The sequence below is a fragment of the Eumetopias jubatus genome, unplaced genomic scaffold (genome assembly GCF_037043125.1).
Source record: "Eumetopias jubatus isolate StellerSeaLion01/CBP00866 unplaced genomic scaffold, mEumJub1_p1.0 scaffold_10, whole genome shotgun sequence".
In the NCBI taxonomy this organism is placed as follows: Eukaryota; Metazoa; Chordata; class Mammalia; order Carnivora; family Otariidae; genus Eumetopias; species Eumetopias jubatus.
This window is the reverse complement of record NW_028274816.1, coordinates 129,503,138-129,517,797: the sequence shown is the minus strand read 5'-3', so window position 1 is coordinate 129,517,797 and position 14,660 is coordinate 129,503,138. Positions and strand designations below refer to the sequence as shown.

The 14,660-nt window shown below is 52.5% G+C and overlaps 1 protein-coding gene across 6 annotated transcripts in view; it reads left to right on the top strand.

Annotated features, from left to right (window-relative positions):
- The window catches only part of ATP2A3 (ATPase sarcoplasmic/endoplasmic reticulum Ca2+ transporting 3), a 46,888-nt gene that overhangs the window by 27,441 nt on the left and 4,787 nt on the right, over positions 1–14,660 (top strand). For 3 of the 6 annotated variants that reach the window (XM_088028411.1, XM_088028412.1, XM_088028413.1), the window contains 7 exons: positions 63–398; positions 2,143–2,363; positions 3,275–3,477; positions 4,055–4,140; positions 8,013–8,146; positions 8,615–8,732; positions 9,215–9,332. In XM_088028411.1, coding sequence (XP_087884537.1) covers positions 63–398; positions 2,143–2,363; positions 3,275–3,477; positions 4,055–4,140; positions 8,013–8,146; positions 8,615–8,732; positions 9,215–9,332 — 1,216 coding nt within the window. Of the gene's footprint in view, positions 1–62; positions 399–2,142; positions 2,364–3,274; positions 3,478–4,054; positions 4,141–8,012; positions 8,147–8,614; positions 8,733–9,214; positions 9,333–9,655; positions 9,744–12,330; positions 13,671–14,660 lie in introns of those variants that run through there. The other 3 variants (XM_028095447.2, XM_028095446.1, XM_028095444.2) reach the window with 3 other exon arrangements.

Sequence of the window (14,660 nt, the reverse complement as noted above, 5' to 3'; positions counted from 1 at the left end):
CTGGGCAGGTAGGAGGTTGAGCATGGGCCCAGGCTCCACTTGCATCTGCCCCCTCCCTACAGATGGACCTGACTTTTGTGGGCTGCGTGGGCATGCTGGACCCTCCAAGGCCTGAGGTGGCTGCTTGCATCGCACGCTGCCACCAGGCCGGCATCCGTGTGGTCATGATCACAGGGGACAACAAAGGAACAGCTGTGGCCATCTGCCGCCGGCTTGGCATCTTCAGGGACACAGAGGACGTGGTGGGGAAGGCCTACACAGGTCGCGAATTTGACGACCTCAGCCCTGAGGAGCAGCGCCATGCCTGCCGCACAGCATGCTGTTTCGCCCGTGTGGAACCTGCACACAAGTCCCGAATCGTAGAGAACCTACAGTCCTTTAATGAGATCACCGCCATGGTGAGGCCACAAGATGGGAGCCGAGTTGAGGTGGGGAGGGGTGAGGGGAACACTGGCCATAGAGCTTAGAAAGAACAACCCATACCACCTCTGCCTCTGCTTCATTCTTATTTTTTCCAACAGTTTGTTACAAAAAATCTCAAACAGAAAGAAATTAAAATAGTTTTATAGTAAACACCTGTAATATCTATGATATAGATTCTACACGTAATATTCTGTTTGCTTTGCAAATACCTATCCATCTATCCATCCTTAATCCATCTTTTCTTAAATAAATTTCAAAGGAAGTTGCAGGCATTGGTACACTTCACCCTCACATAATCTAGAATGCATACTCTAGAGAGCAGCATTTCTTTGTGGTTCTCTTTTTTTCCTTTTTGAGGCAAAACTTACATGCAATGAAATGCACAAGTCTTAAGCATATCATTCATTTGATGTGTTTTGATAAGTGCAGACACACCTTTGCATGTCATCCGAACCCTTATCAAGATAAGGAACATTACTATGGACCCATGAAGTTCCCTCACGTACCTTCCCCATCAGGCCCCTCTCTCACAACAGGCCATTTTCCCACCATCGATTGCCTGTCCTAGATTTTCATATGAATGGGATCATACAGTACGTAGTCTTGTGTTTGGCTTCTTTCTTTTGAAATTTATCCATGTTGTTTGGATATCAGTAGATGATTGTTTTTTTTAATCACTGAGTAGCATTCTGCCATGTGACTATAACCACAGTTTATTTACCCATTCACCTTTGGATAGACCTTTTGTTTGGGCCCAGTTTTCTTTCCTTTTCTTTTCTTTTTTTTTTTTTTTTTTTGTCTCATTCTTTGATTACAGACCTATTCTCAACACTGATCTGATTCTTGACCCCAGTCTCACCCCTGACCTGGCCTCTGTTGACCTCCACCTCCAGTCCTTTACCTTGACTTTAATGCTAACCTGTGATCCAGTCTTGACCTTGATAACTGAGCTGGTCACCAGTCTTGACTACAGTTGTAATCTGGTTCTTAACTTTATTTTTGACCTTCATGTTGACTTGGTTCCTGACCTTGAACTTGACCATCTTAATCTGATTTTTACTTTGAGCTCAACCTTGTTAGGGGCTGCAGTCTTGACCTGCACCCTGACCTGATCCTTGACATTGACCTTGACCCCTAAAAACCAATACTTTTTGTAGACCTCAACTTTATATGGCCTCTAATCTTGACCTTGACTGCATCTCCAACCTTGACTGTGACATCATTCCTGATGTGGACCATAACCTTGATTTGGCCTCTGACTTTGACTTGACCTTTACCTGAGTCCAGTGTTGACCCAGACCTTCACCTTGGCTCCAACCTTTAGCTATAACACCTACCTGGTTCTTTTCCTGGGCCACAACCTTGACCTCATCCCTGACTTAACCTTAATTTTGCCCCTAATCTCAATTTCGTCTTCTACACCACATCCAACCTGAATTTCATCTCCACCATCATCAGTGACCCACCGTCTTCCCCAAGTCCACCTCATCAAGAAGATGAGGACCTTCAAATTGATCTTCTCTTCAAAATTGTCCTGGTCTGCAACCACCTCATCCCCAGCCCAATCTCTAAGTTCATTTTCAACCTCACCATTTGCTCTGTTCAGCTGTCTGCTTCCTTGGGGATGTCCCCTGAGCTTAGGGATAGACTTAGTTGAGGGGAGTCAAGGAAGGAGAAGTGAAGTTTCTTAGGCATGATTCTACCTAACTTTGCCCCTAGACCGGAGACGGGGTGAATGATGCCCCGGCTCTGAAGAAAGCAGAGATTGGCATTGCCATGGGCTCTGGCACAGCTGTGGCCAAGTCAGCAGCCGAGATGGTGCTGTCAGATGACAACTTTGCCTCGATCGTGGCCGCGGTGGAGGAGGGACGTGCCATCTACAACAACATGAAGCAGTTCATCCGCTACCTCATCTCCTCCAATGTGGGCGAGGTGGTCTGGTGAGGCCCTGGATTTCCTCTTCCCAGCCCTCTTGACCAGCTCTAGGTCACTAAGGGAAATGCCTCTTCCTGGGATGGGGCTATAAGGGTGGAGGGACACATGTCCTGCCCTGGCGGGGGCCTTCTAGGGTCTTACCTCAAGGAGGGCAAGGGCAGGAGCACCTCATCATTCCTCCAGAGGCCTCGGTGAACCCCAGCCCCCAAAGAGGGGCCTAAAAAGTACCCTATCATCCCTCAGCCATAACTCCCACATTTAGAGTCGGCAAGATGGGAGAACTAGCCCCACTTTGGGGCAGTAATTGTGCTCACATGTGTATGTGAATGTGTGCACACAGTTGTGTGTGAGCATGGTGTGTGTACTCAAATGAAAGGTATGTGTACACATGTGCATGTGTGCTCTTGTGCATCTTTGGGCATAAATACAAGCACAGAGGATTTGTGCCAGTGTATAATTTGTACACACTCAGGCTCACATGTGAGAGATGCCTGTGGGGAATGGTGAGCACAGGTTTGCCTGGACACATGTGAATTCCGCAGTCTCTGCATGTGAGGACAAGCATTGTAGGTGCTTATGTTTGTGTAATTGTGTGGCCTGTGCTAAATTGTGTGGCCTGTCTGTTAAAAAAAAAAAATGTGTATGTACTCAGGCGTGCATTGTCCATGTGCGCACATGCCCTAGAGGAGTTGTGGCCTAAGCAGGAGAGGCCTAAAGGGCAGATTTGTCCAGGCTCCAGAGCTGAGATTGAGCGCAGGACTGACCCAGTGTGGGGCAGAGCCATGCGCACACATAAGAACTGGCAAAGTGAGATGGGGCTCCTGTGCAGACAGTAGGTGAGCTTCCCAGCCTTGGGTGTGAGTAGGAGCTGAACCCCCCAGTTGCTGGGGACTAGAGCCTGTGACTCTGGTTCCAGCATCTTCCTCACGGCAATTCTGGGCCTCCCGGAAGCCCTGATCCCTGTGCAGCTGCTTTGGGTGAACCTGGTGACAGATGGGCTACCTGCCACAGCCCTGGGCTTTAACCCACCAGACCTGGACATCATGGAGAAGCTGCCAAGGAACCCTCATGAGGCCCTCATCAGCGGCTGGCTCTTTTTTCGATATCTGGCTATTGGAGGTGAGTGGGGCCCTCATTGGGGTTTCAGGGGCTTCTTGAGAGCTTCTCTCACTTAGGCTTGCAAACTACAGACAGAATGCCTGGGCCTGGCTCATGCCAAAAGAAACTGTGGGCTCATCTCATGGAAAAGACTAGAGCATGCCTCAGGTATGGCTGGATCCAGGCCTCAGGATCACCGGCATATTTTGGCTCTGCCTCAGCTCCATTCTCAGGCATCCCCTGGAGGGGGGGATGGCTGCTGCAGCTGTAGCCTCATGTTTACTCTATCCCAACCCCAAATTCAACAGAACAGAGAGCGACCCCTCAGTAATATGACAAAAGTCTCAGACCTGTTCTCGGCCCAGATTGGGTCACCTGCTTATCTCCTACCAATCACCGTGGCCAGGGGAGTGGCGGGTGCTGATTGCCGGTCAGGGCCCACCACTGTTACTAAGGACAGGTGCTTGCAAACCACATGGCTCAGAGAGGGAGAGGGTTGTTCTTTGACAGAAATTCAGGAGATTGTTAGGAAGGGGAAGTCGATGCCAGAAAACCACAGCTATCCACTATAGCCAGTTTCCTCCTCTCCTCCTTGCAGTGTACGTGGGCCTGGCCACGGTGGCTGCTGCCACCTGGTGGTTCCTTTATGATGCCGAGGGACCTCACGTCACCTTCTACCAACTGGTAAGCAAGGACAGCCAGGGAGCCTGTTGGGGTTATTTCTGAGGTAGAACTCACAGCCCAAGTAGTTGTTGGAGTTCCAGGGGAAAGGGGCCTGGAACCCCGTGGTTGGCCTACAGCTGTCCCTCCCTACCCCCATACACATACACAGACATCCACCATCGAAGGAGGCATGCTCAGAAGCCACTGGAAACCTAGAGATAGCAGCCCAGCTCCTGAGCCAGAGAAGTGGTTACTCCTTCGCCCAATCATTTGGTTAGGGGGCTAACAAGGGGCATAACTGCACAGAAATATCTTACCTTTATCATGGAACCCCCCCAAAAATTGAGGGCTCAGAGATATGAACACCTAAAAGGTAGAACTTCAGGCAGGGGGTCCGAGTAAGGAAATTGAGAGTGGAGGGAAGGAATCTGCCAGGCTCCCCCTCCAGCTCCATAACAACATGCTTCTCTAGAAAGGGATCCACTGACCTCTTGAAGTCACCTGCCTAGCAGGTGCCCACCACAGGGCTAGCTTAGCTCAGCATAGCTCTAGAAGCAAGCAAGGAGACCCCTCAGCTGCTATCTGTCAGTCTGTCCCTCTGTCTGGGCATTTCCTTTTTTTATTATTATTTTTAAAGATTTATTTATTTATTTGAGAGAGAATAAGCGGGTAGAGAGGCAGAGGGAAAGGGAGAGAGAATCCAAGCAGACTCCATGCTGAGCACAGAGCCCGATGTGGGGCTTGATCTCACAATGCTGAGATCACAACCTGAGCCAAAACTGAGTTGGACGCTTTACTGACTGCGCCACCCAGGCGCCCCTGTCTGGGTATCTCTTTTGCTTCAAAGAACCTTCGCAGCGAATCTAGCAAAGGCAGTTGTGGATTTTTCATTTAAAGCTGAGAGCTGCAGGGATTTAGGGTCTTCTTCCTCTGAGTGTACCTGCCTTCGTTACCTTCTTGTGGATAGAAGAGCTCAAAGGAGGGACCTGACCCTTTGCCCTATCACTGGCTGTCCTCCCTGGGAGGCTCTGTGATTTCAGGCCTTATCACAGTATTCACATCTAGGTACAGTCAGCTCAGGGATACTTTCCTGGTACCCACCAGCCCTCTAGCATGTGGGCTCTCCTTTCTGACAGCAGTGCAGAGCACAGGCCCAGGCTCTCATCCCAAAGCCTGGTGCCCCCCAGCCCTTGGCAGAAAGTTCAGGCCAGCCTCAAGCACCTCTGCTCAGTTAGCTCCTATGGGAGCAGCAAGGTGCAGGGCAAGGGCGTGCTGACCATCCTGCCTCTGCCTCCTTCAGCACTGTCTCTATTACCCTCCTTTATCTACAGATCTCAAATCTCCCAGGATACCCCACCCCCACCGCGGTCTTTCTTCTGAGCCCCGTCCCATATATCCAGCCGGATATCTCCTCTAGGATGTCCCACAGGCCCGCTGCACTCACCAAAATCGAATCTATCACCTTTCTCCAAATAATCCCTTTCCTTCATCCCCATCTCAGTTCTACAGCCAACCTGGTCACCCATGCCAGACCTGTGGGGGTCATGGTAGATACATACCCCATGCCCACTACTAGTTAGTCCCCAGTCCCATTGGTGCCACCTTCCCAACTGTCTTCAGATCATTCCATTTCTCATTATTTATCCATCTGGTCAAAAAATGACTATTAAGCATCAACTGTATGCCAGTCACCAAGCACACAAAGGCTCTGCAAAGACCTGGGAAGAACGTGGAAGTGGGCAGTCACATTTTAGGTGAGAAGCTTCAGCAGAAAAAATACAAGTGGCTGTGGGACTTGGAGGTGGTCTAGGGTTAGACCTAAGGTAGAGCTTTCAGCTTCGGTTGTTGGAATTTCAGCAGAGCCGCCTAGAACTGCCCTTGGTTTCTGAAGGAAGCTGTCAAAAGGCAGCAGAGTGGTTAAGAGCACAGAGCATGGAACCTGGACCCAGGCTACCTGGGTCCACACCCTAGTTCTGGCCACACACTGGCTGTGTAATTTTGGACAGGCTACTTAGCCTCTCTATTAGTGTCCTCATCTATAAAATGGGTAATAATTGTCCCTGCCTCGGCCTCATAAGGCGGTCAGGAGGATTAACTTGGAGTCAATTCTTGTAAAGTGCTTAGACCAACATCTGGCACATAGTAAGAGTTGTGTAAGTATTAATTAAATTAATGAAACATAGAGGAGGCCTTGCAGGATAAGGTAAATAGGAAATAGCCAGGGAGGCAAAGGGAAGGAGTAGGCAGAGCAGTGGTGTCACCCAGAGAAAACAAGCCCCCACCCCCACAAGGCTCACAATGAACCTATGAGACAGAAGTTCCAGCCCTGAGTACCTTCTAATAAACAATTCAAGAGGCCACACTATGACTCATGACCTGGGGCATAATGCACACGTGTGGCAGATGCACACTGGTAAAACCCAGGAGGTCTGAATTGGGCAGGGCATTTATCTATTGAAACATCGTGATGTGCCCCTGTTTGTATATTTTTCTCTCTGCACAGGCATAAAGCTCTAGGCTTGCACACGCTTGAGTGGGAGGGGTGTACACTGCATTTGTATGCACATGGATGTATAGGTCATTAAGATCTGGAAAAGTGGGGCCTGACCATAGTGGTACAACAGGAAGAGGCATTTGGTCCTCTTGTTCTCTGGGTGGAATCAAATTTTAGGACACTGCCAAATAAAAACATGCACTTGTCCCAAATACTGGTGCTTGATTTTTGGAGAAAATCCCACTGTTGATTTAAATGAGATAAGAATCTCCACCTCTTTGTTGAAATAAGAAATCTAGCCAAGCCATAGTCTTTTAGAATTTTTCATCCTGTCTGAAAGAGAAGAGGAAAGTGCTAGCGGCCCCTTCTGGCTGACAGTCACCTTACCCGGTGGTATTTATGCAGTGTGGGAAAACAGGGATCTATTTACGGGACAGGAGCTCAGAGAGCCTGTCATTTTATAGATTTCTCTTTGAGGGTTATTTTTACATCACGTGGATCCAGCTTTTAAACAACTTTAGCTTAAAAGATCTCTGTGTTCAGATGATAATCCAGAGAACAAATTTATGTTATTGGAGAAGGAAGCTGTCTAACTGTGATGAATATTCACAGTCATCCCAGTGTTGTGGAAAAGAACAGGATAGAAGTTCTCACGCATGTCCTCAGCTCAGCATCTTATCTCAGCAGACTCTGTAAGCAAAGTCTGTGAACAGGAAGCAAACTCTCCCCTGGGACTGCAGGGCCAACAGCCACATCCCCTATAGAGCCCTGAGATCTTTTCCTTAATTATGAGGAAGCCGTGTAGTAAGCCCGCACCTAGCAATTCATTAATCCGTGTCGTAAGCAAAACACAAGTCTGGTAGAACTCAGTTTCAGTGGCAGAAATGGAGGGAGATACGAATGGAATCTTATTTAATAGCAGTGATTAGGGTACATGCAGCCTTTGCCCACCAAAGGTGAATTCTATTCAAACAATTTGGCTGATTGGTTATCAGCATTTACTTATTCTGTGGTCTCAGTAAATCATCGCCCCCACTCTGGCAGCTCCGATATTCAGGGCACCCCATGCACCCTCAGGGTAAAGACCGCATCCTCCCTCTGATCCCAGGGCCCTCTTCTGTCCTCCCCATCCCAATGCTAGCTGCTCTTACTCTGTCCCTCCATAGCTCTGCCCCAGGATGGCCTGCCTTTTCCTCCAGCACAGTGTCGCCCCTCTGACCCCATCCTGGGTGGGTGCCCCTCCTTGGGCCCACCGCATGGCAGCACTTTGCCCAGTGGTTGTATTATGTCCTCAGATGTGGGCTGAGGATGGAGTGAGGCTTCCCTCTTCCCACACCCCGGACCCTCTCCTGACCGCTGTTCTCTCCCACCCCACCCCACCCAACCTTGGTACCCTCAGAGGAACTTCCTGAAGTGCTCCGAGGACAACCCACTCTTTGCTGACATCGACTGCGAGGTCTTCGAGTCACGCTTTCCCACAACCATGGCCTTGTCTGTGCTGGTGACCATTGAAATGTGTAATGCCCTCAACAGGTGGGCTGGGCAGAGGGGCCTGGAGCTGGGGTTGAGAGATGGGGGAGTGAGGCCTAAGTGTGGCGGCTGAGAGTCAGTCAGGGCCCAGGTTTGGGGTCAGAGACATCCAGGATTGTGGTCGGAGGATCAGGGGGTTTGGAATTAGGGCCTAAGTGTCAGAGGGGTCCCAAAGGGGGTTTTGAGAGTAAGTGGGGCCAGAATTGAAATCTAGGGAACAAAGAGGGCCACGACTGGGGCCTGAATAAATAGAGGGGCCAAGAGTGGGTCTGAGGGACAGAGAAAGGGCGTCCAAGCCCTAGGACAGGCCCCTGGGGCTGAGCAAGTAACTGTGACACACCCCTCCTGGCTACACTGGCCTCCTGAAGCGCTCCAGCCTGTAGGCCCAGTTCGGGAAGTGCTGAGGCCCAGGCCACACGGTGGATGGCGCCCACAGCAGGGCCTGCAGTGAGTACTCTGTGCCCTTGGCAGTGTCTCAGAGAACCAGTCGCTGCTGCGGATGCCGCCCTGGCTGAACCCTTGGCTGCTGGCTGCTGTGGCCATGTCCATGGCCCTGCACTTCCTCATCCTACTGGTGCCGCCCCTGCCCGTGAGTTTCTGCCCTGCCCCAGTCCTCTTCTGTGACAGGGCCCATACCCTCCTGCAACGGTCTGGCCCTGGGGTGGTCACTGGGCCTCTCTGGGCCCTTCTGCTATGGAAACTGCCTGGCAGACGGGGAGTGGGGAGATCTGAAAGTGCTTGGCACGAACAGCTTGTGCTCTGGGAATCCTCAGACTCAGGGGACTGAAGAGGTGCAGATAAGACCTCTTGCTGTGGGGGATCTCCCAAGGCCAGGGCAAGGAGAAGACTATGTTCCTCCCCAGTACAGAATCCCTCCCATTTCTCAAACAGGACCAAGATGATTTGGTCATTGGGGGAGGGCAGAGGAGGGCAGGCTCTTCTGGCAGAGGAACCAGGGTAGACAAAGATCTGGAGGTAGGACCTTGCTCACGAAGAGTCCATGGTAGCCCGGGTGTATGAAGCAGGTAGATGGTGGGGGCACAGCTTTAACCACACCTCCCCCCTCCCCAGCTTATTTTCCAGGTGACCCCACTGAGTGGGCGCCAGTGGGTGGTGGTGCTCCAGATATCTCTGCCTGTCATCCTGCTTGATGAAGCCCTCAAGTACCTGTCCCGGAACCACATGGATGGTGAGTGGGGAGCTCCAGACCCTCCCCACCCTGCTTGCCTCTAGCCTGCTTCCCTGCCCACCTCCCTGCTTGCCTCTCTTCCCAGGCTGCAGCCTCCCTGTCTGAACAGAAAAAGAAGTATTCTCGGATCTCCAAGTGGAGGACGAGAAGGGGCTCTGTTCTGGTGGCTATGGCCTGTGGTACCTGCAGGGTCTTATGCTACAGCAGCCAAGAGCACTACTCAGAGCCATGTTCCCTCCCTCTCCTCACTTGCCACCAACCCTGCATGGCCAGGCCCACTGTACCCTCCTTTGGGCCTTGGCCTTGGACTTCTCTGAACCCAGCCTGCCTTTATGCAGGCATGCTCAGGACAGTCTCCCGGGCATGGAGTGGGCAGCTACTGACCACCTCCGGGACCCTAGACCACACTGGGTTGACCTCTTTGGTGTCACCTTGTAGGAGGGTGGAAGAGGGGGTTCTCTGTTTCTGAGCTCACAGCTCTGGGTCTGCCTTAATCCAGGAAAGGAGGGACAATGGCAGAGGCAGAGTTGGGGGCAGCATGTAGAGGAGTGGGCTGGGGCATAGCATCCATCTGCCGACCTCTGCTGGCGGAGGAGCCTCAGAGAGTGGGGGATTCTAAACCTCCCGTGGGCAAGGGAGGCCACCTCTTCTCCCTGTCAGAGCTGCTTAGAGAGGGAAGAAGTGGGGGCAAAAAACTCCCTGTTCCTGGGAGTGTGAGCCAAGTCAGTAGCCCCATGGCCAGGCTGCTGTGGAGGGTCTGGATTAGGCCCAGCTATGGCCAAAGCCTGCATGGGAGCAGCTGGGTCCTTGAGGGCCATCTCTGGCAGGAATGTGCCCCAGCCTCAGGGGAGGGAGCCTGGAGTTGGGGGGCTATAAATAGATCACGTGCTTGTCATTCCATAGGGGCCAAGGCAATCAATCGGCTCCTATCTCCCACGCTGGCCAGTCCTCCTGGGCACTGCAAACATTTTGTCTTATTAAAGAGGCCAAAACAAGTTGGCCTCCTGAAGAAGCTGGCCCACCATGGGTCTGTCCATACTGGACACACACACAGGGGCTCACCTGAGGGCGGGGCTAAGGTGCTCGGCCAAAGCAAGGCCTTGTTGGAGCGCATGGGTGAGGTAGCAGGGAGCAAGACAAGGCCTTTTGCCCCCTGTGTGGTTCTTTCTGACCCACCCACTATGCTTACTCCTAGGGAGCTGAAGAAGGTGAAATAGATCTAAAATTCCATCCTTGGGAGCCCAGGGCCTCCCCATTTCTGGCTGAAGCGCAGGGGTGGTCTACGAGAAAATCCCCTGGCCAACCTTGATCACACTAACTCACCTGTGAAGTCAGGTCTCGTTGGCAGCTTGGGCGGCTTCTCTGTCTTCCTTGAGAGCCTTCCCTAGCAGCCACAACAGCCAAGGGGCTCAGCAAATTTTCTTGAGAAAACTTACAAAATTTCTTAGCCAACGGGGAAAACCTGTGTCTCGGGCACTATTCAGTCCTGGCTGCTGGATGGTGACCCTAACAGGATGGGACAGGTTGGAAGGGCTAGGGAGGGAGCAATCCCTGCTGGGCCAGGGTTGGAGGTGATTTCTAGAAGAGGCAAGGTCTGAGCAGAGGTTTGAAAGGGGAGGATGGAACTTGGTGCGGAAGGAGCTAGGCTAGCATGCTTTGGCGTTTCTAGTGGGGCTGGGGCTCAGAGTGCAGGGGAGAGAGGTAAGACTAGAGTGCAGAAAGGGCCTCAAATGCCAAGTTAAGGACCCTGGACATATCCTCATGGCAGTGGGAGCCAGAGAAGGGTGGAAGCATGGAAGGGACTGGGGTAACCATGGAGGACAGATGCGAGGGGCAAGGCAGGGAGGCTGATGAGCTGTGTTGAGCTGGTCTGAGGGGAGACACTGAGTCCAGCCCAGGGTGAGCTGGTTCTAGGCAACACGTCCACCTCCACCATGAACCTGAGATGTTGACTATGGTCCTCGTGAAGCTTGGCTTGAAAGGGTGGTGCCCTGCTGTAGGGAGTGACTGTGGGGCCCACAGGGCATGTGTGGCCCCATGGGAGAGGTGGAGTGGTGTGCGCCTGCTGCAAGCCAAACAGCTCTGCCCTGTGGGGCTGTAGTCCCTCGGGCCTCCTAAAGCCGATGGGGCGGGGGTGAGAGAGGGGACCCTGCTACATTCCCAAGCCAGCCTGGTGGCCTTTTAGGGAAGTTTTGCTGAGGCCTGATGCTCGTAGCTTCCCTATGATTTATGAGGGAATGTGTCCTGGGAAGAATTGCAGATGCCCGGTCAGCCCCAGGGGGTAGGCAAGGGGGCGAGGGGGGGTCCTCTTGCCCCATCTTCTGGCTGTACCCAGGTGTGGCTGAGCAGCTGTCAGGCAAAGAGGCCATCGGGCCAGACTGAGGGGAGAGGAGGCCTGGAGAAACTGGGTGGAGACAGATCAGGGAGAGTCCGGGATACAAGGTGGGCTTGCCTTTATGCCGAAGGCAATGGAGAGCCACCCAAGGAGATGACAGCCTGGATTTGTAGTGTGATGCCAGGGTCAGGAGCATGACGGTGAGGTAAGGGGGGGCTAAGGGCAGGGCAGAGAGGACTTGAAGCCCGGGGGCAGCAGGGGAAAGAGATGAACTCAAGAGATGTAGGTGGTAAAATCAGCAGACCTGAGTATATGGGATGAAGGAAGAGTTGATGCCACCAGTTTCTGGATTTCATCATACTGGGCAGTTGTGTCCCAGACTGAAAATCAAGAGCAAAATATGCCCCAGGCTGGGCTGGCATTGTTGATAGAACATGGGGAGTGAAGGAGGCCCAGGGGGCATCCGAGAACTGTGTCTGGCAGCAGCTGGATATGTGGGGCTGCATCAGGAGACACAGTGGAACTGGGGATCCGCTGATGAATGCTGTGGGAGAATGCAGCTGTCCCAGGAGAAATGGAGGATGGAAGGAGCTAGAAGGAACCAGTGTGGATGTGCACTGTCACACATACACCTCTTGGCATACTCTTGGGTTTTTCTTCCAGAAGAGAAGGACCAGAAGTGAATGCCGGGAACAGGGTGGAGTCTCCAGTGTGTACCTCAGACTGATGATGCCCAGGCCTTCACCCCGACTCTCCACACCGCCGTCACGCTCATCGCTTGCTCACTGGGCCCTGCCAAGAGTCTCTGTCCCTGCTTCTGTACACATGGGGGCTCTCTAATTCATGTCTCGGGGACTCTCCTGGGAAGTTCAGCTATGAAGCTCTAGCCCAGGAGCTGCAGCCTGGGAGGGATCTGCCCAGAAGCCAGGGAGCTGGCAGCACATCCAGACATGCAGAGCCCTCTACCCCCCAAATCCATGAGCACATTCTGGAGCAGGCACCCCCCCCTTGCTTGGAGGCTGGGCATTTACTTGGTGACTGGTGCCTCTACACTCATGGAGGAACTCTTGCTTAGTGACTGGTCTGGGGCCTGGTCAGTAAGGGGGTGAAGTGGGGGAAACATCTGGGCCCAGCTGTGCACAGCAAGGGCAGGTAACCCCCTCCACTTTGTTTCCATAAAACAGAAGAATCATGAGGGCTTGAGCCTCTTACTGTTTGTATGCACAGGGGGTTGAAGGGTCAGAGAGAGGGACATGGAAGTAGGGGAAGGGGGCTGGGCAAGGATCCCCTTCCCAGGAGACAGCTGGCTTGCCTGCCTTGCTCTGGGCACCCTCAGACTCAGATTTCCCTGTCCTAAGCAAATGAGATATACCAAGTCTCTCTCGGTGCTGCCCAGTCTGCCAAGCTCAGGCCGGATTTGCCCTTCATGTCCCTGGGGCCTAAGACCCCAGACATCCTTGGGTACCTGATCACTGTGCCCTTTCAGCCCAACCCTGTGTGCACCATCCCACAGTCTATGCAGCTGGGTGATTCTGAGTCCCCTAGACTCTTGGCCTCACTCTTTGCCTCCAACCCCACATACCCATGAGCCGAAAGGATGTCAATAAGAATGGCTAGTTACCCAAGGGCACTTCCTCTCCCTCCCTCATTGCTGGAGGAATGTGTGTTGGATCATGTCTGATGATGGGAAAAGAGTGTTTGATGGACATAAATGTTCTTTTAACTCCGCTTTTGCCCCTTTGGCAAAAATTAGGGCTCCAGTACTGTGGCCTCTTACCTTACCTCTCCCCGGTCCCCTCCTCTCTCAAAGTCCCCAGAGAGGCCCCATAAGAGAAGCAGAGTTGGGCAGGGCTCCCCCGGGCACCAGCCCGCAGAGATTCTCCGCTTCTTTCCTGCCGGACGATTGGCAGACCTGGAGGTGGGGGAGGGTGGTGAGGCCCTATACCCATCTGTTGACATGCAGTTGGTAGAGAAATAAAGGTTGAGTGCCTGGGGCAACAGAGGACGATCTGTCTGATTTCCTAGAGAGCAGTTCCACCATCTGCCCATGTGGTGTCCACCTGGGCTCCCACCACCCACACCCACTCACGTCAGGAACCTTGAGCCAAGGTCTGAGGTTCCCCCAGGGATTGCTGTCTTCCTCTGAGAGAGGACCAAGGAGAGACACTGATTTCCTGACCCTCTCCCAAATGGCAAATGCATGACTCTGCTCACAGGGACCGCACTTGATAGTTTGTGTACATGTTCAAAGCCCTTTGCATATGTTAAGATTCCAGTGTCATCACTGAGGAAACAGGCTGGGAAGGGTTCATGACTTGGCCTGAGGCCGGGCTAGGCCTGGAGCCTAAATACCATGGGCCTCCAGCCCTGACTATTCCATGGGTCCTGCATCTCTCCCTGAGGTTTCTCACTCTCTTTCCTTCCCCTCCTTGAACCCCAGGGTGCCATCAACTTCAAGCCCTTCTAAGCCCAGCTCCAGGGCTCCTCCCCAAGGCTTCTCTCAGCTCACATTGTCCAGGGACCTTTGAGAGGCTGCTTGATAATTAACTTCTGACTCACCCAGGTGGTTCTGCTCTCTGGGAGCAGGGGCTCTGTGGAGGGAATAGCTGTGTGTCCCCATCTCCCTCATTTTCTTCCTCTGGAGAGAAGATTCACTCAAGAAGTTTCTGTCTCTAATCCTCTGCCCAGTGCCCTGGGAAGGGAAATCAGGCCCTGCCCACAGAGCCAGGGACAGGACTGACTATGTAGTTTGTGAGGCTCAGTACAAAATGAAAATGTGGAGCCCTTGTTTAAGAATTAGGAGTTTCAGGGGTGCCTGGGTGGCTCAGTTGGTTAAGCGTCTGCCTTTGACTCGGGTCATGATCCCGGGGTCCTGGGATCGAGTCCCGCATCGGGCTCCCTGCTCAGCATGGAGTCTGCTTCTTCCTCTGCCTGCCGTTCTCTCCCTCTCTCTCTCTGACAAATAAATAAATAAAATTAAAAAAAAAAAAGAA